Source organism: Chelonia mydas, chromosome 13 (assembly GCF_015237465.2).
Source record: "Chelonia mydas isolate rCheMyd1 chromosome 13, rCheMyd1.pri.v2, whole genome shotgun sequence".
NCBI classification, from domain to species: Eukaryota; Metazoa; Chordata; order Testudines; family Cheloniidae; genus Chelonia; species Chelonia mydas.
This window is the reverse complement of record NC_051253.2, coordinates 16,353,975-16,374,934: the sequence shown is the minus strand read 5'-3', so window position 1 is coordinate 16,374,934 and position 20,960 is coordinate 16,353,975. Positions and strand designations below refer to the sequence as shown.

At 41.2% G+C, this 20,960-nt stretch overlaps 1 protein-coding gene across 2 annotated transcripts; it reads right to left on the bottom strand.

The window, feature by feature from the left end:
- Nucleotides 1-2,737: 2,737 nt before the first annotated feature.
- Nucleotides 2,738-20,810, bottom strand: UBE2V1 (ubiquitin conjugating enzyme E2 V1). 2 transcript variants are annotated; one of them, XM_037915423.2, is made up of 4 exons: nt 20,629-20,810; nt 8,756-8,904; nt 4,868-4,993; nt 2,738-4,507 (listed from the first exon to the last, which is right to left on the bottom strand). In XM_037915423.2, the coding sequence occupies exons 1-4, from the start codon at nt 20,648-20,650 to the stop codon at nt 4,361-4,363; spliced, it is 444 nt and encodes a 147-aa protein (XP_037771351.1). In that variant the 5' UTR covers nt 20,651-20,810; the 3' UTR covers nt 2,738-4,360. The 2 variants fall into 2 exon arrangements, with proteins under 2 accessions (XP_037771351.1, XP_037771353.1); XM_037915425.1 differs by lacking the exon at nt 20,629-20,810 and adding an exon at nt 10,516-10,537.
- Between the last annotated feature and the right edge of the window lie 150 nt (nt 20,811-20,960).

The following is a 20,960-nucleotide window of genomic DNA, read 5'->3' as shown; positions in this document are numbered from 1 at the left end:
AAACTGATATCACTTAGTAGTGATAAAAAATTTACATCTAAAAAGCTACAGCAGGAGCAAGAGATACAAAAAAAGCACAAATAGGTCCCATGGCTTTGCTTAATTTCAGAGGAAGAAGACAGTTTTAATTAATAAAAATCTCATTGCAGCACTGATTTGTCTCCTAGAAAAATAATGTCAAACTATAGTGCCACATATAACTGTCCACTTCTGGACAGTGTGGAAGCCATCATGCTGAACAGGCTGTTAAAGTCTTAAATCAATACAAGAAATACAGAAGTGGCTCCACAGAAAGATTTAGCATTTAAATTAAACAACATCTGCACTTTGCTCAGAGAAAAGTGATGTAAAGCTGGCTAGCTCCCTCTACTGCCTGAATGCTATTTAAGTAACTGAGGGTATGTCTCCCAAGAAACCTCCAATTTCTACTACTTGAGTGGCCATAGAAAGAGGTGTTACCATACTCAGGCAAAAAGAACAGGAGTACTTGTGGCACCTTAGAGACTAACAAATTTGAGCATAAGCTTTCGTGGGCTACAGCCCACTTTATCGGATGCATGCAGTGGAAAAATACAGGAGGATGATTTTATATACACAGAGAACATGAAACAATGGGTGTTTCAGGCTACTACAGATACAGGTGCTACTCAGGCAGCGAATCTCAGAGCCCGGGTCTATGGACACAAGTTTTCAGGGCTCGCACTACAGGTCTAAAAACAGCTATGTAGAGGCTGCGGATGAGGCTGAGGCTTGGCCTCTGAAGCCCAACCCTTGTCCCCAGGTTTCAGAGCTTGAACCCGAGCCTCAATGCCTACACTGCTGTTTTTAGCACCACAGCATGAGCCCGAGTCTGTAGACCAGTGAGTTTCATAGCCCAGTTGTGGGTTTTAAAATGCAGTGTAGGCATGAGTATAACACCTCCTTCGAAAGGCCATTCAGAGTGGACATGGGAAATTTCTTGGTAGGATTGTCCTTGCTGAATGTGATTATATATAAAAATATATAGAATGTTTAGCTGTGAAGTGCAGCTAAAAATTAAAGGGCTGTCAAGGGAAGCACTTTTAGGGTCAAATCCCACTCAGTCCTGCAGGCTGCTCCCACTGATTTCAGTCGAAGCTGCATGCATTCAAGACAAGTGATGACCAACAGGGCCCAATTCTGATTTCCAATTGATACCTGTTCTTATTCCATCGCTTCTCTCTCTAGAGCTTCCATTTAAGAGGAGACATGTTTCAGGACACAAATCAATTGCCTGAAAGGGTCAAGCAGAAATCCCACACCCCTTCCCTCCAAAAGTGGTATAAAGACCAACCAGGCAGATGTGATACAGGATTGTTTCTTCTCCCTACCTCTTAGCAGGCAATGGACTTTTGAGTCTGCTCCACGAGGGCAATTAATACATCATCTGCAGTGGATGCACATCTCAGTGATTTAGGTTCAGATCATCTTTGACTTAGATTGGAATACTGGTATGGTGTTCTGTTGACATGTCTCAACAAAAGTCAAATACAATGAACGTTTTAAATACACATTAAATCCTTTCCTCAGCAACTCATCTCTATGATAGCCATGGTTAAACATAACTTAAATGGTACTGTTACTAGCACATTTTCAAGATTAGTGTGGACCAGGGTTAAGGATCTGGAATACCCTAACCGCTACATCTTACCTGTTGTCAGAGAAGTTTGTGGGATTTGAAAAGTTGATTACTCAAGGTATTAAGGCCCTCAACTAAGCGTTGTCCATGTTATATGGGATATTGCAAAGGTAATCTTAAAAAAAAGTACTGGTCTCAAGAAGCACAATAATCAGCCACCCTTCTGCTTTCCATTTAAAATCATTTTAGATGCCAAGGTCTTTGAAATAAACATTACAAGCTGATGTAGCACGAGTCTCAATACTGTTTCCACATTTTACAAGATAATTTCTGCTTCACCATATGGTGAGTATTTCAAACCAAAACACATCAGTAAATTCTACAGATGAACATAACCCCTTCCCCTCCACAATCCTACCTCCACCCCCTCCCACCCCCACCCCCACACACACAGAGCCCAGTTCCCTAAGACTTTAAGGTGAATTCACAAGCAATATCTAATTTTTCCCTTTTGAAGAAGGCTCTCTTCATAACCGGAAATACCAAATCCCAGATAAAAAAATAGGGAATATGAAGTTCTGAACAGAAGTCCAGGTTTGCAGAATACACTATTACAGAGAGCAGGAAAAAATCTTATAATGGGAATGAATCTGACTGATTGACTTTCCAGCTTCGATTCCCCCTCATCTTTTCTTCCTTTTGTGGCTACACAGATAGTAGAATAGAACAGGCTGCAACACCTGTATTTCATTCTCTCAGAGGGACTGCAGCAAATAAAGCCATCGTGGTAGGCACCAGGGTAGAAGTTTTCTGTCTGACGGAGTTTCTATTTCAGCAGTTCCTTAAGATCATCACAGGAAGGACACTCCAATTATTTTGGGTATGGCTTTAACCTAAACCATCACACTGATGTGACTCATGTAAAATCCTCCTTTACAAAGTACTCTAAAGGAGGCAGCAGCACACCCGAACCAGAACAATTGTTTCTTTCACCACACAACGTTAAGTTATATGCAAAAATGTTCACATTTTACTATTAAATCAGATCACCATATTATGATCTGTAACAAGATACTCCAAAACATTTCAAGATTTCCCTAAGTGATCAAAGTTCTAAACATAAATACAATTAAAGCCTTGTAATATTAATGCACACTTTTTATTATATTAAAATCAGGCAATGGTCTGATACAATAAAAAGGCTGCTTATGGAATACTGTTATGTTAAACTTTAATTACAGAGGATGTTAAATCCTTACAACTAATATTTTCCTCAAAAGAGTTAATGGAAACATCAATTGTTCATTGACTTGATAGCCGCTGCTTTAAAATGTGGTTTTTACACAAACACTGAATTTGTCATAAAACTTAGGACACACTAGGTTGTTTGTATTTAAGCTTGCATCCACATATCAGCAGTTTGTGGTCCAAAACAGTAAGTCAGAAAAGGCAGTGATTTGCCAGGAGGCATGCCAGTAAGGTCTCTCTCTAATCTGCTGTGCACACCATTTATCCCTAAATCTTCATGGAAGAGTTTCTCTCACAACACGTGAAGTGTCAAAACAAAGTCTACACTACGTTGATTTGTTTCTAATTGTCAGGTCTTTAAAAAGGATCAAAAGTAAGTGCACTGTTTATTAGTTAACATCCTCAGGTCAATTTTGAAGCACCAAAATTTGACTGGTTGTATTGGAGTGTGTGTTTAGAATTTCTACATGCAGATCTTCCCCATTAAAGTTTGGCAGCTAGCAAATCCAAGCAATCCTGGTAAATTACTGCTCTTTTCACCATGTCAAAAGCCTATCTAATAACATCAGCCATGGCCAGCTTGGCGGTGTGGCAGCAGTGCCATGGGGGCAAGGGAGATCCAAGTTTGCGAGCAGAATAGATACTCTTGTTTCCCAGGCTGGTGAAGACTAAATTCATTGGGAAAAACAAAATGACAAGCATGAGGGGACAGGTCAGGTGATTGCCCAAACACTTGCTCCTGCTGGCCACTGGCCAGGGGTAAGGAGAAGACTCACAAAAGGGGCAAAAATAAAGCAGCACCCCCTCTAGGAAGATGGGGGAGAGGAAAGATTGAAAAAACCCTGAATCCCTCATCCAAGGCCCATGTTATTCGGGGAGGAGGGGAGGGGCAGGAGGAGAAATACAATCTGTGCCTTGGCCAAAGGGAAGAAGGAAAGCCTGCCCTAGACTACTAGGACTTAAAAAATAAAACCAACCACAGTCACATTCAGCCTTTACTAGAGATAGCACAAAGGGAGGGATGATTGAGGTTAGCACACATCCCCATTAGTAGTCCACAAAGCCCAGCATAGTCCTGGAAGCTAAAACCTTTGTGTCTATTCTAATAAATAGCCCTGAGCTTCAACTCTATTGCAAAAGACAGAGAAAGAAAAAAACCCAACAACCCAGGCCAAACACACAGCAAGGTGATTGTGTGATATATGTTTTCACAGTTGAATTAAATGTGCCACACTGGTCTTGACAGTAATAAATTTAAATAGACTTTTCTTGATACCAGAAGTTCAACTATGTGGACAGTGGTTACACATGACAAGATTATTTGTTATAGCACAACTTATATTTCAAATGAAAAATTAGTATCATTTACAGTATCTCAAGATAAACTTCCTTTGAACGGGAACTTCCTTTCCAGTACTTTGAGGTCTACAAGATGCATCTAGAAAATTTACTACTGTGGAAAATGAAGACAGCTTAAATTGAATAAAGGGGCATGATTTGTTGTTGTTTTTTAAATTAATTGCTGTAACATTGTCCTTCAGGTGGCTGAGGAAGTTTCATATTTTCTTTAGACATCATTAGACGCCGAAGTTCTTGCAGAACAACTTTGATACTATAAGAATTCTGCCATTTTGCTAGGACTGATATGGCTCTGGGATCCACCTAAAAACAGACAAAAACACCACTCCTGTCAGTCCTCCGAGTCCAAAAAATATAGCTGCCTATCAGATACGGTGGTTTTTAATCAAGTTACCTGCCAGCAAGCTTGAAAAACTTAACATATGTTTAGTTTTCTTTCAAGCTTAATAAATGCTTATATTGTGTAACAACATGAGTGTTGCTAAGGCGAAAGAGAGGAGTCGTTAGCAATATCTTACAATTACCTTATCCCTCCCCTACTTCCACTACTCAAAAAGAAAGCAAAGTATTTTGTTAAGAAACATCTGAGTAAAAATGTAGGTTCAAATTAATGTTCAAAGCTTAAACCGTGTTAACAAACCAAAAAAAAAACCAAAAACTTACCACTCCATTAGAACTATTTACTCCATTCATATTAATTTTTGTTACAAATCTTACAAATGGAGGTGCTTCTGGATATTTGGGCCCACATTCTATTTTAAGGCTGTATATTCTGTTTTCATAAATTGTCTGGAAGAGAGGAACATCTGTGTCAGGCAGTATTAGAATCACTTAATTACAATAGTCATCAGGGACACAAAGTTTGAGTGCGACACACATGGCAGACGTTTCCACGCTTGTTAAGCTACACTCTGAAAATTGCAAGAAAAATTCACTTAGTGCCCAACATAGACAAAGCTTGTCACACTGCACACCAATATTTAAACTATCATCTGTTTACCACATTATGGAATATAACTGACATCCCTGCTTGGAGATTAATTTAGAGTAAAGTAATCCAGTATCTCTCCATAGACTTCAGTTTCATATCAGGCAATTCAAAGGCATATGCAGTTTTGAATTGTAGGTTCAATGGGCTAGACTACCTCAGAAATGAAACCAATGCTTTATATTAGCCAGCTATTTAAACCCAATTTACCCCAAAAGCCTGTCATTTTTTAAATTTTATCAGAAACATTTAACTGTAAATACGATACCTAGACTTTGATTTTTTTTGCCATATTCATAACTCACTGAAGTGATAGAGTTGTGGGGAGATAAGGAGAATGCTCCAAAACACAACACATTCACAGGTCACTCCCCATCCTCAGAAGGAGTCAAAGGATTATTATTTTTCATAGCAATTATGTCTGTAAGGCACGTAACACAGTGTAAGACAGTCCCTACCCTGAGGAGCTTACAATCTAGCTAAACATAGGGAAAGGAGGACAACAAAATGCACAGGGACTGAAGAACATATCTTGTTGTTTTGCAATTTTTAAAGACGATTTAAGACAGTAGGGAGAGGAATTAGGACAACTAACGGAGTGCTGGGGGTGGGAGGGAAGCTAACCAGAAACAACAGGAGTTTTAAGTGTCCACATGATAGACTGGGTCTGGGAGGGATTCCAGCTGTAACAGGCAACAATGAAGGGAGCATGACAGAAGGCCACAAAGCGGGGAGGCCTGGATAGAGCAGTAAGTCTCCAGACTGGGAAATCTGAGCACAGATTCCTGCAGAGTCAACACGGCTCTGAATGCCAAAAGATGGGAATTGCTCAAAAACTACAAGTTCTGTCGTCATGCAAGCATACGGGCGTTCAGAAACATAATGCTGTGTTTTTTTACACAGAGAGCTCTCTATGTAAAATCCTACTGGAGATAAGCTACAGGCAGTTTTTACTTTAACACCGCTAACCGAAATCAACTGTATACCCCCCCCCCCTTGGGATAACCTTGATGTACAAACAAAAGGAAGAACTACTTCACGCAATGCACAGTCAGGCTGTGGTGCTTGCTGCCAGGGGATGTTGTGAAGGCCAAAACTACAAATGGATTAAAAAAAGAATTAGAGAAGTTCATGGAAGACAGGTCCATCAATAGCCATGGTCAGGGATGCAACCCCATGCTCACGGTGTCCCTAAGTCTCTGACTGCCAGTTGCTGGGACTGGAGAACAGGGTATGGATCACTTCATGATTGTCCTGTTCTGTTCACTCCCTTTGAAGAATCTGGTATTGGCCACTGATGGAAGACAGGAGACTAGGCTAGATGGACCATTGATCTGACCCAGTATGGTCATTCTTATGTAGCTACATTGAGGTAAAAAATACTTATGCCTTGTCTCCGCTATGATTTTACATTGAGAGAGCTCTCCTCAATGTAAACACACGCTTAAGTGTAATCTTTTCACAATTATGGCGCAATTTGACTACGGACAGATTGAGAAAGCGGCCAGCAAGCACTGGGATGTGATCTATTACAAGATTTAGAGCAAAGACACAGATGCATATATATCTGATACTAATAAACCAGAACGTGCCAGTTTGAAACTCAAGTAAGAGTCACGGTATTCATAGACAAATACACACACAAATACATTTGCAGCTGTCTTTCTATGCAACAGTGACATCCAGTGGTCAGTTATGCAGAGCAGGATTTTCTAATGACTTTGGTTCTTTTTAAAAGGTATCAGACAGGAAAGGTGAAAAACAGAAGATAGTTGTGAACTGAAGCAAAAAGGGGTCAGCTCTAGACAGATTGGATTATCCTACACAATTCTGACATCAGAATCACTTAGCTGTACTTTGCTCCCATGACAACACTTCTATGGTAAAAGCACACAAGTGTGTGCAGATTTCAGTCTCTTTTTAAATATTTGTTTAATACAAGACCCTTGTAAGGTGCCACCAGACTTGTCATTGTTCATATTTAAGGAGGTATTTACAGTGGCAGTCAAAGAGCAAAAAAAGTTAAGGTGAACAAAGAATGAGAGAAAATATTGAAAGTGTAATGCCGTTAAATAATAAATGAATGGTAAAGCCTCACCTGGAGTACTATGTTCAGTGACAGTCACCCTATCTCAGAAATGGCTACAAATAGAAAGGTGCAGATATGGGCAATGAGAGCATCTGAAGGCTTCCATATAATGATAGGTTGAAAAGACTGGGATAACTTAGAGAGGAGACACATCAGACATGAGATATACATCACAATGCAATGGTATAGTGAAGGTAATAGGCACTCACATTTATCCTTCCATAGTAAAAGAGCAAGGGGATAGTCAGTGAAACTGGAAGACCACAAGTCAATTTAAGGAGTGATGAGGAAGGTTTGTGTGTGTGTTTTTGTTTTAAGATACACACAATGCATAAGTGACATGTGGAATTTACTACTGCAAAGTAGAGGCCAAGAGCCTAATCAGATTAAAAAAGGGATTTGACATATGGATGAGAACACAGAGTTAGATTATCCCTTCTATATTGTTAAAAAGTAAGGATAAAACCTCATGAGACATGGCAGAAGCCAATCACTAACTGATAAGGAGTCATCTATGGGGACATTCCATAGATGGTAGGGCCTAAAGGGGCTCACCCCACTGTAGAGACATCAACAAAGTTGCTGCCCAAATAAATTAGTCCAATCTGTCCACTACAGCCAGAGCGTAGTCACATGGACCATAGCTCTGAAGAACCATCATACCAGCCATGTTTTAAACTAGCTATGAGATACTAAGCTTGTCACCACTGTAGGTTTCAGACTACAAGACCATGAGGTTGGTACATAAGGTACTTTGGAAATATCAAGTGCTATGGAAACACTAAGCCTATCATCAAGATGTCCTTTTTACTAACCTCTCTAAACAGGACAGATACTCTCCAGCTGCAGTATTACTGTAAAGAGCATGGTAGCGTTATAAAAAGCCATTCTGAGGCATATTAAATACACAGATTGGGAGACAGGTGACAAGAAAGTCAAAACCAAAATTTAGTTTATGGCTAGAACCTCAAATTCTAATCTGAGTTAGCTGAAACTTTAAAGGAGTAAGCCAGTTTTGCTGCAATAGAAATACCACAACCCCCACATCCTCAAGAAACTCCCTCAAGTGATGACCAAAAAAAACTGAACTGAACTAAGGCAGAATATGTTAATAGATGAGGACTGGCTAGTGAGATATTACCAGTATTAGCTCCATATTGAACTCTTACAGGCTTTGAGACTTTGCTGTAATTCAGGGTTACAGAACACTAGAAAATTACTGTGTAAATTAATCTGTAAATGTGAATGTCATTTGTGTAACAGAGCTAATCAATTAAAAGGTATTAGCATTGTTTAAAGTCATAAGCAGAAAGATATACTGACATATCAACCCCAATTTATATGCCAAGTAAACCTGGTTGCATACACGTACCCACTCAGATACATGCATGAGAATGTCTGCAGGGGGAAAAAAAGGACAGGAAAGCAGAATTTTGAGTGACACTGGCATTTAGATCTGTAAGTTGATGCTTACTCTTGGAGGCCCAATAATCATTCCTGTCCATCTTGTAAGTGTCATATCTTCATCATCTTCAAGACCCCAGCTAACTGTACCATCTCCTACTCCTTTCTGACCTTCTTCAAGTTCTTCCAACAGTCGAAAATTACGAGGAACTTTTACTCCTAAAAAGAATCAGAAAGAAACTTTGAACTGAGACTATCTGGCAGTGATACAAGACTGGATAATTGGACTGCTACTTTTGGTAATCCGATGTCAAAACATTTAGACCAAAACACTGAGAAACAGCAATATTTCTGAGTGGCAGTATTTTCATGGTGTGAGGAAGATACAAGCTCAGATGTCAAATATAAAAGTAAGTGGAAACAAGGAGTCGTTTGCATTTAAAAAAAAAAAAAAAGTCATGCTAGTGAGCCATGGCAGCTAGGCTCTGCATTAGTGCATACAGCCAGAGGAGGAAAAGGACCTCTGTGTATTCAGAGAAGTAAGCAGCATATTTACTTCCTGCTTCCTTACAGTCTGTCTTTCTACTTTATGTCCATTTGATTTAAGATAAAAGGTAGAAGCTACATCATTTGGTAAAAGGCTGGACATCTATGAATCTTTCCAGAGCCTTTTAAAAGTAGCAAATCAATCTGTTTTGTAACATAAACAAGTTAATTTGAAATTAATTTCAGATCTTGCACTGATGAAGTCCACTAACTAAAGCACTTATATGGGCCCCCATTATGTAATATCTGAGCATCTCACAATCTTTAACAAACTTATGCCACAACACCCCTGTGAGGCATTATCAGTGCCATTTTACAGATAGGGAACTGAGACACAGAAAGGCTAAGTCACTTTCCCTCTAAGACCAAGCCACAGCCATTAAGAATCCTGAATAAATCCTAATCTGTGTCATATTCTTTTATTTGCTCACAGTACATGCCTAAGAACAGTTCTAAGAGAAACAAAGATGCATTAATAGGACATAGAATGCCAATGGAGTTTTTTCACATGACCTTCTAAAGAAAATTTTGTTTACAGAAATACCAAAAGGTTAACTACGTATTGAATAGTTACATAACATGCAATATGACTGAAGAGACTGCCTAGTCCCCTTCTCCAGCCTCACGTATTTGTTCGCATAGAAGAAACACAGACATTCTGTTTATGAGACTACGCTCATCTAGTGCTCAAGAAACATCTCTAGTACATGACACCAGGGACGAGGCAAAGCAAGAGCCTTGAAAATATCCCCTTTGACTGCTTGAGAACCTGGAAGGGTTCTCATATGCAATGTGACAGTGCTTAGAATGACAACTTTAGTGTCTTTAAAGTCTCCCTCAAGTGTCTTTTAGAGACCTAAAAGGGATTGAATGCCAATTCTGATTTTGTTGTGGAATCAAAGTTCTAATCCTCAAACACTACAATATACATTAAAAAATATAAATATATATATATATATCTCCAAACCCGTGAATTTACATAAGAATACCCAGTAATCTGGACACCAAAAAAAAGTCAGTTGTCTCAAATTGGGCATCTAAAATTATGACACTTGACAAATTTGGCCCTAATATCATTCCACCTCAACTCGCCATCTGTAAAGCAGGGATAATACCACCACCTCATCTCATCAGGTGCTACGAAAATAATTCATTAAGATACATAGATACCACAGAAGAGCCTAAGATGAAGTTAGTTCTCTATTCAGTGCAAGGGTTGGATGGTTTGTGGTAAGGCATGGAGCCACATACTGACAAGAATAAAAGGAAATATTAAATAGCTACCCAGTCAGTGAGCACCATCAATTCTGTGCACTGAATAAGGCAGAAGTCCTGTGGGAAGAAAGCAGTATGTGATCATTTGATTAAAGACTATCATAATGTAAATGCACAGGGAAGTCAAACTAAAATTCAAACGGCAACATTAACTCTGTCATTTCCTAACCTGAGTGTGCTCGACTCTGAAACCTTAAACAGGTACAGGGAAGAGTGTGTGTAATATTAATATAAATTCTTATGGGAACAGAAGGCAACGCTGTTTTAGGGCCCTTCCAAACACTCTGATTCAGAATGAGTCAAAGCAATGAATAGTAAGGGTCCTAGAAATAAGAGATTGTAGAATATCAATTAAACTAGTCTGTGGATCGCTGGTGGTCCACAGAGAGCTGGTTGGTCATATGGTTTCCTTGTTCCTAACTGCTGTATCACATGAAAAAAAAAAAAAGCTAAAAACAAACACTTAGTATTACTGCTACAAAAATTTTTTAATTGAAAGTGTCACAGGTATGGTAGACAACTGCAAAGTGGTGGGTCCATGAGGCACTATCAAAATGTTGATTTCACACTATATAAAAAAACTGGAAATCCCCTGTTTTTGTTTGTTTTTTTTTGGGGGGGGGGGGGGAGCGGGGAATCAGTGTATGACCCTAGTGCAGCTGGTACAAGGGCATCTTCTACCTGCATGCTAAAGCATAAAGTATCATGTGTAAGTTTGGTCCTAACCTGGTACTTGAATGAAGTTAAAAAAAACATACAAATTGATAGATCAATTTGTGAATTTAATCAGGGGAGGAGGAAAGAGTAGGAAGAAGAAAAAAACTGTTAGTTATCCAATCATATATCCTAAAATATGTTCTTATCTGTTCTGTGCATATTCAGTATTTGCCAAGTTACTTTTGCAAGCTTACCCCAGGGCAAGTTCTATGACAGAAGACAGGTTTCAGAGTAGCAGCCGTGTAAGTCTGTATTCGCAAAAAGAAAAGGAGTACTCGTGGCATCTTAGAGACTAACCAATTTATTTGAGCATAAGCTCACTTCATCAGATGCATTGCATCCGATGAAGTGAGCTGTAGCTCACGAAAACTTATGCTCAAATAAATTTGTTAGTCTCTAAGGTGCCAAGAGTACTCCTTTTCTTTTTATGACAGAAGAGTATTCCTACATCAGCTGGCTCAAGCGTGAGTCAACTACATTTTCCACATATGGCAAATACCTGCATAACTTTCTTATTAAGTGTAGTTATGGAGATTGCCAACACAATAACAAAACAAAACTGTTTGCTTTAAGAGTCTTTCAATACAAAAACAGAATACAGAAGAAATAAGTAGTTCACTTCGAGTTTTAACTACTACATCGCCAAAACAGGCGTCAGATTATAAAATTTAATTTAGCCAATCTTTATGAATCCAGAATATTCTGAGCAGCAGCTTCAAACTTCATTTAAATTATGACACAAAAGGTAGGAAAATATCTACATCATCTTAGTTCACTGCCTGCAGACCTCATGGAAATATTCCAGAGACAAATATATTATATTATAAACTTCAGAGCAAAAGTAGAAAGATTACCATAATGAACCTGCTAAAGACTTAACTATAGCAGCACTGACAATGTTATATCTCCAATTTCACAAGTTTATAAATTGGATATAAATTTTAAGTCTTGAGTAAATTTGTACATACCAGGCCTCAATCTTAGACTTTTGTTTACTAGGTCTGACAAACCCCATGAAGGACATTTAGTTTTACAGTGGGGATTGGAAAAAAAAATCCACTTGCCAGTCATAAGTGGAGAAGCCTTATTCCTACAGAACTCAAGCTCCTAAAGAAGTTGCTAGCCTTATGGTTATGAAGATAGCATTCCAAGTGATACAGTGCCCTCTTCATGAGTCTTTGCTCCTCAGAATTTCACCAAGCAGCAGCAGCAGATTAAAATTGATTATTGGTAAGTAATTATCTATCAAGTCATCTCAGATTTTAAGTTGTCTTCCAACAATGCCCTGCCAGATCCAGTGAATTAAGGATGCAGAAGATTGACAGGATTTTTTGCTTTATCAGTCAGAATCGAAGATAATTTTTGTAGTAAGAAAGAAAAATATACTTCCAGGCAGATATATGGAAGTCCTAGTTTGACAAAGGGTCTTAAAACATTCCAAAGTTAAACTCTTATCAAATCACTAAAGTACAAAACTTAACAGGGCATATGTTAACTCTTAGACCTCTTGCATCTTGTCAGTCTAAGGTATAGTATTACAAGTTAGAGCACAGAAAGCCTTGACACTTTTAAGTGTTTTTAGTTTAATTAAAAACACTTAAAGTAGTTCATCTAAGTCACACAAATTTACATTAGTTTATGATGAGGCAAAAAAAGCAAAGTCCATTACTCTGCTTTTCTGAGCTTTTCCAACTTAAGAAATTTAAGTTATAGAATTTAAATATCAGATTCAGAACTTGTATGACCAAACTGAAGCACACAGCATGTTTTACAGAGGTAAAGACTTCTCAAAAATTGGATCCATTTTGGAAGCACCAAAGTACTTTAGCAATGCTAGTAGGTTCTGATACAATGAAATGGTCAAAATACTTTGACGGTCAGATGCTGCACCATGAAAGTCAAAGGGAGTTTTACCATTGATTTCAATATGCACAGAATCAAACCTTTAGAGTAAAGAGTTTTACATTGGCATGACAATGAAAGATTACATCTGCAGCTTTTCTTTCTACAGAGGAGTTAAGATACAAGCATTTATCTTTTGGCACATATGGATTTATCTCAACTGTAAGGGATAAGGCACAAGAATTTATGGCTAATACATTTCAGTAATTAGGAACTCTAACAAAAAAGTTCTTGTTCTGTCAAGGATAATTTTACATAACTAATTTAAAGAGGAAACATCAGATTCTGATCTCTCATACCAATTTTAATTTTGACATCAGTAATTACTCCAGATTTAACTAGCATAAGTGAAATCATGTCTTTCAACCATAAGTTATCTTTTGTACCTAAATACACAAAACAGCTAGCAAAAAAAAGTTTTAAAATACTTTCCATGTTATGTTTGATATTACAGCCTTAATTATATCTGCTCCAAGTATTCTTTTGCAGAGAGTACTGTATTGGAACAATTTTTAAATGCTAAGTTTTCCAACAATTACACAATTATAAGTACTCTTTTAGATGCAGAAGTTTGTCCTCAGAATAGTTTTGAAGTGATGTAATATTCACCGTTTAATGAAAGGCTTTTGGTTATGACACAAACTGTAAGAAGCCAGGAAATTTAAAGTTCATATGTTGCCCTTACATGTCATTGTACTCAAACAAGACAACAGAAACTGACTTTTACTGAGATACTTAACCAGCTCCCAAACCCTATGAAATACTTCTGAATAAGATAAAGTGCTAGTTGCATACTTTTATACTAAAGTGCATTCCTTATAAATTATACTAAGGGCTAGTCCACACTAGAAGTGCTACAGGGTGCAGCTGCGCCGCTGTAGCATGTCTGATGAAGACGCTCTCTGCCAACAGAAGACAGCTCTCCCGGCGGCATAATAAAAGCACCTGCCTGAAAGGCACTAGCCCGCTGACATAGTGCTGTTCACACTGGCACTTGGGTTGGTGTAGCTTATGTCATTCGGGGGATGGCTTACTGACACCCCTGAGCGACCATAAGTTATACCGAAATAACCTTTAGTGCACACAAGCCCTAAAATGGCTGACAGAAACTTGCATTTCCATTAAAGAGCTCTCAAACTAAAGAAAACTTTGCAGTACAAATTAGACAGTTGCAACGTCAACGTTGTTTCTTAGTATTTAAGCTGTGAAACAAGCCACAACAGCTACATCAACTACAATTTATTTTACTAAGGAAGGCATTCAAAACTAATATTTTGGGGAAAATATTTACACCAACTCTTATGAGATAAAAATCTATTATACGTGACAAGAATATTGGTGAAGCTGAGTTCAACATTCTCTCACAAACTTCCACCTTCAAAAAAAAAAAAAAAAGAAATACCATCACACAGTACTCCAGATGAGGCCACACCACTGATTTACATGATGGCATAGTATTTTCAATATTATTCTCCATCCTATTCCTTATGCATCCTCACACTTTGATTTTAACTATAGCTGCATATTAGGCAGAGATCTTAACTGCCTTAACTCATCTGCAATGAAGCTTAGAATCCTGAACTGTATTAACTCTGGAAAAATCAGAACTTTGTAAGGTGTATGAGTAGTTCCCCCCGCACCCCAGTGTGTATTATTTTGCATTTAGCAATGCTGAACTTCAAATGCAATCTTGGTGCCCATTCACCTAGTCTGGTTAGCTCCCTCTGAAGTGCTGCACAGTCCTCTCTGGTCTTAAATAGACTAATGACAGGTTTCAGAGTAGACTAGACTAGGTAACTCTCTATTATCTGCAGATTGTTACCTTTCTCATCTCATTAATAAGTTTACTACATGACACTGGACCTAAGATGGAACTTTGAGGTACCCTGCTGTTAAATTTTTGCTACAATGAAAATTGACCATTTAATCCCAGTATTTTCTGTCTAATCGCTGGTTTTTGATCCATTATAACACTTTGCTGTTCTCCTCATGACTCCTTAGATTTTTCTGTAGTCTCTCATGAGGGACCTTGTCAGAGGCCTTTTGAAAGTCTAAAAATAAGAAGTTCAACCAGTTATTCTTTATTCACACATTTAAAAAAATTCTGATATATAAAAGAGTGTCTTCCTTTGCAGAAACCGTACTGGTTAGACTGTATCATATCAAGATATTTCAGAAACATTATTCAAGTTTTAATTATTGTTTCAACCTATTTCTTAGATGTAGATGTAAAGCTCAGTGGTCTAGAATTCTCTCAATCACCCCTGGAGCCTTTTTAAAATATAGGTACAACTGCTACCATCCAATCCTCTGGAACAGTGCTGTTTTTAGATGAGAAATTGGGAATTTTGGTAAAGAGGAAGTGGCTGGGCTCCTAAGTTCCTTTATTGCAGCACTATATGCTACAGATATCATTTAAAGATATCCAAGTGCTTTACAAATAAACATGCCTCACAAGGATTTTGTGAAACAAGTATTATCAAAATCTACTTTAATAATAAGATAAGTTGCTTGTCCAAAGCCCCATAGTAAATCAAAAGGAAAAAAAAAACAAACAAAAAAAAAAACCCCAAGAGACTCATTTCCTAGGTCCTTGTACCCATAAGATTACACTTATGAAGCTTCCGGTATCAATGGTGTACATTACCAACAGTATCACAGTTGTCACCGTAACATTGCTGAAAATGAGTGAACACCACTGTTCTCTCTAGCAGAATAGTCTAAAAACTGCATTGTTAGCCACATGGCAGGATCTATTACCAGTAACAAACAGTTGCTTCATTTACCAACTGAACAAAGCCCTAAGTTATATTTAAATTAAGTTGTTGGCCTATATTCTAAGGTTCCACAATTAGAGGTTAGGGGCAAGTCTCAGGATTCCCATACCATGTTAAAAAAGTTACATACCAATTTTAAGAGTTTTTGCCAAAAGTAGTTAAGGTACACTACATCCTACCAGCAGCAATTTAAACTTGAACATAACTATTAGAACATGCTCTTTACTGACATGCAAAGTTCCTGCACCATTTTTTCCCCCTCTAGCCATATATTACCTCAATACAAGCGCTCTACTTTCAACACTAGAAGAGCCAATAAAGCAGAGCTTTTAGAACAAGGGTGAGCAAACTACCCACCCCTCTAGCCCTTTTAATACGGCCCTTGAGCTCCTGCTGGGGAGCAGAGTCTGGGGCTTGCCCTGCTCCGGCGCTCCAGCCGGCGAGCAGGATCAGGGACCGCTCCACGTGGCTCCCGGAAGCAGCAGCATGTCCCTCCTCCGGCTCTTACACGTAGGGGCAGCCAGGGGGCTCTGCTCCACACGCTACCCCCACAGCTCCCATTGGCCGGGACTCATGACAATTGGGAGCTGCAGAGGCGGCACCTGCGGACAGGGCAGCACACAGCAGAGCCACCTGGCTGTGCCTCCGTGTAGGAGCCGGAAGAGGGACATGCTGCTGCTTCCGGGAGCTGCTTAAGGTAAGCACTGCCCGGAGCCTACACCCCAAGCCATCCCCCAATGCCTCAACCCCCTGCCCCAGCCCTGATCCCCCTGCTGCCCTCCGAACCCCTAGGTTCCAGCACAGAGAACCCCAAAACCCCCATCCCCACCCCAGAGCCTGCACCCCCAGCCGGAGCCCCCACCGCTCCTGCCCCAACCCAGAGCCCCCTCCCACACCCTGAACTCCTCATTTCTGACCCCACCCCAGAGCCTGCACCACCCAGCCAGAGCCCTCACCCCCTCACATACCCCAACCCCAATTTCATGAGCATTCATGACCCACCATACAATTTCCAAATCCAGATATGGCTCTCGGGCCAAAAAGTTTGCCTACCCCTGTTTTAGAATTACATGGAGATAGAACGTGATCCAGAAGAAGCAAAATACCCATTATCAAAACACATTTTACTGGTTAGTTAAGATTGTTCAGGTCTGGCCTACAATGCAATGCCATGTGGAAGCCAGGTACCAAGAAAAGTTTTAGACTTTGTCTCCATGAAATGTTGGTTGCATAGCTCCTACTGCATCTCTTCATGCACATCCCCTCATGTCAACCCAGACAGTGAATTTATGCATCTGAACTGGCTTCAAAAGAAAGCCACTTGCCTTATTCTTCCAGACAAACATAAATTGAAAAGTCTGCAGCTGCAAAGGATTATTGGGAAAATATGGCTGCCAGAATGAAGTGACATGACAGCTTGATGAGGTCATGTCACAGTTTCATTTTTTATACTGAGTGTTCCAACATGGTCTCCTAAAATATACAGCACATTTGTGGCAGAACAGAGATGATATCAGGATTATGAGAACTTTTATATATAGCTCCATAAAATACAAGCTTTATGGCAGTAGCCACTGCGCTGCTATAACATCAGGGTTTCCCCCTTTAAATCTTTATTCTCTACAACCATTGTTCTTCTAAACTTTAAACTGTCTTTGGAAATAGGCTACCCCAAGAGAAAGACCTTAAGATTTGTTCATTTCCTACTTCAAAGAGGAATGTCCTATGATTGATGGATGGATGTGTAATTTTACATTTCAACAGAGATTTTAAAATAATTATTCTCATGCAATATTTGAAATCCAAACACTGGGGCAAGAACCTGAAAGTGAAACTGACTTTATTATACAACTTGAAGAAATGAAGTAGACAATGCCTGTAGAATCTGTAACTAGATTTTGAATATTCTTTCAGTTTTCAAGCATTTAGTTACGGATGTAAAGAAGCTTATTTACAATAAGAGATTATGCTGGTAGCGTTTGTTTAGCCTTTCAGATTAGAACAACAACAAAATTAAAAGCCACAAAATCCTCAGTCTTTGAAATATATTAGTCCTATAAAGAACGTTATGTCAAGCCCTCCCTGTGAAGAGCTATATGCTGCAAAAGTGAATACAAAGACAGCTAACTTCATCTAGACAATACCAATTTTAGCCCAATAAGTGACCAAAACGATTTTGGGAGTTTTCAGGTCTCACTACACAGCATTAGCCAGAAAAAAAAAATATTCAAATATGTAGCACCTGCAAGTCATTGCTTCATTAACAAAGCAAAAGCAGAGCCCAACTCACATTGTTATTTTATCCAGTTGCCAGTGTCTGAAATCTCATTTTAAACTTTTACCCCAGAATTGAGATAAATAAATACCTGACAAGTGAAACAGACAAAGAAGGTCTAAGGCGCAACCTTAGGAGAGATGCATTATTCTGGTAGGCACAAGCAATGACAATATAGACAGCTTTTCCTTTATGAACTGCTAAAGGGATGTCTTCTTGAGTTTCCCAGAGATTTCAGCTGACTCAACATTCTCCGCCAAGTCAATTTATGTAGCTTCTGTGAATCCAAGGGCTGAGCTACCTTAAAATGCTGCAGCAGCACCAATATAGCACTTCAGTGAAGGCGCTACCTATGCCACATAGGTACTCCTCCTCCATGAGGAGTGGTAGCTATGTTGAGGGGAGAAGCCCTCCTGTCCACATAGCACTGTCTACACTGGGGGTTATGTCAGTTTAGCTGCGTCACTCAAGCGTGTGGATTTTTTACATCCCTAAGCGACGTAGTTATACCGACCTAATTTCCTAGTGTCGATCTGGTCTCACTCATGGTTGTTCTTACTGCACCTAGATACACAGGGTTCAGTTCATTTCAGCCAACACACAACACCTTTTGGAAACAGATTCTATCTCCCTTCCTCCATTTCTCCCACCCCCTCCTGTGCTGTAATTTGTCATGTCTCAAAGTATATTTATACTTAAACCACTGTGGCTGCGCTGCTGTAGTGCTGCAGGCCTACTCTACACTAAAACATTAGCTCAGTTTAGCTACGTCCGTCAGGGGTGGGAAAACTCCACACCACTGAGTGGCATAGTTAAATTGACTTACGTCCTCAAATAGACCGTGCTAAGTTGATGGAAGAATCCTTCTGTTGACATAGCTACTGTCTCTTGGAAAGGTGGATTAACTCCGCCAATGGGAGAATCCCTCCCATCGGTGTAGGTAGTGTCTACACTGAAGCACTGTCGGGGCACAGCTGTGACACTGTAGCATCTTAAGTGTAGACAAGTCCCCAGTGTAGAAACTACCTACGTCAACAGGAGATGCTCTCCAATGAGTGTAGGTGATCCACCTCCTCAAGAGGTGGTAGCTAGGCTGACAGAAGAATTCTTCTGTCAACCTAGCACTGTCTACACAGGGGGCTTGGTCAGCATAGCTAGGTCTCTTGGGGATATGGATTTTTTACACCCTGACTGATGTAGCTATGCCAATATAAATTCCCAATATATACCCGCCCTTAGTAACTTCAGTTTTACTCTAATAGCCCTGTTAATCAAGAAACAATATCATACTCAGAAGTGATAAACAAGTGGGGTTGAATGCTTAAGAGAAATCATGTTGAGGATAGAGGAGAAGCAGCCAAGAACATCCTCACAGCTTGGAACAAGGCATCCTCGTTCTCCTCCAGCATGGTTTTACCAAGGACATACCATCTTGCCGTCCCCCAGCCTGGTATCCCCAGAACCTTACTCCCCCAAAGACACCCATTCTGGCACACAAGGCAGCCCCTCCTCCACCCTGATACCCCCCCTCAGAACGCCCTTCCCCCCAGGGACACCCCATCCTGGTACACAAGACATCCCTCCTCCAGCCTGGCACCCCAAAACGCCCTTCCCCCCAGGGACACCCCATCCTGGTACACAAGGCAGCCCCTCCTCCAGCCTGGCACCCCAGAACGCCCTTCCCCCCCCCAGGGACACCCCATCCTGATACACAAGGCAGCCCCTCCTCCAGCCTGGCACCCCAGAACGCCCTTCCCCCCAGGGACACACACCCTAACACACAAGGCAGCCCCTCCTCCAGCCTGGCACCCCAGAACGCCCTTCCCCCCCCAGGGACACCCCATCCTGGTACACAAGGCAGCCCCTCCTCCAGCCTGGCACCCCAGAACGCCCTTCCCCCCAGAGTCACCCCATCCTGGTACACAAGGCAGCCCCTCCTCCAGCCTGGCACCCCAGAAAGCCCTTCCCCCCGGGACACACACCCTGACACACAAGGCAGCCCCTCCTCCAGCCTGGCACCCCAGAACGCCCTTCCCCCCCCCAGGGACACCCCATCCTGGTACACAAGGCAGCCCCTCCTCCAGCCTGGCACCCCAGAACGCCCTTCCCCCCAGGGACACACACCCTGACACACAAGGCAGCCCCTCCTCCACCCTGATACTCCTACACCCCTCTAGGCGCCTCCTCCCCCTTAAGCCCCTCCCCCCGGAACCTCGCCCGCCAGGACTGGGGCCTCCAGCAGCAGCCCCCTCACGCTGGGGCCCCCGGCCTAGCGCCCCCAGCCGCCACCGCCCCTCAAGCCCCAGACACGCCCCGCCGACAAACCCCCGCTCCCGGGAGCCCGCTGGGCCGCAGCCGGTCACCCCCGCGCCCTCCGGTAGAAGCTGCCCCGCCCTACGGCGCCGAGTCCCTCCTCCCCGACCCGGCCTCAGCTACCCCAGCCCCGCTTACCCGAGCCCGTGGTGGCCGCCATCTTGCGCCGCTGTCGCTCCGACTCGCCCGGCCCTGCCGCCGACGTCACCTTAACGCGGGAAGTGCGGCGGTAAGCGAGTCCGGGGACTGGCTGAGGGGGCGCAGTGCAGGCGGGCGCAGTAAGAAAGGGCCTGGAGGCGGGGCGGGGCTGACCAGAGGGACCTAGACAGAGAGATTTCTAGATGCAGTTATCTTGTGTGGGAAATTAGACCCGCGGGCGGGCGGACGGGTCGTATGTGGGTTTCAGAACAATGGACGTTAGAAGAGGAAGAGGAGATGAGAGCAATAACTGGTACGGAGAGCCTGGAGGC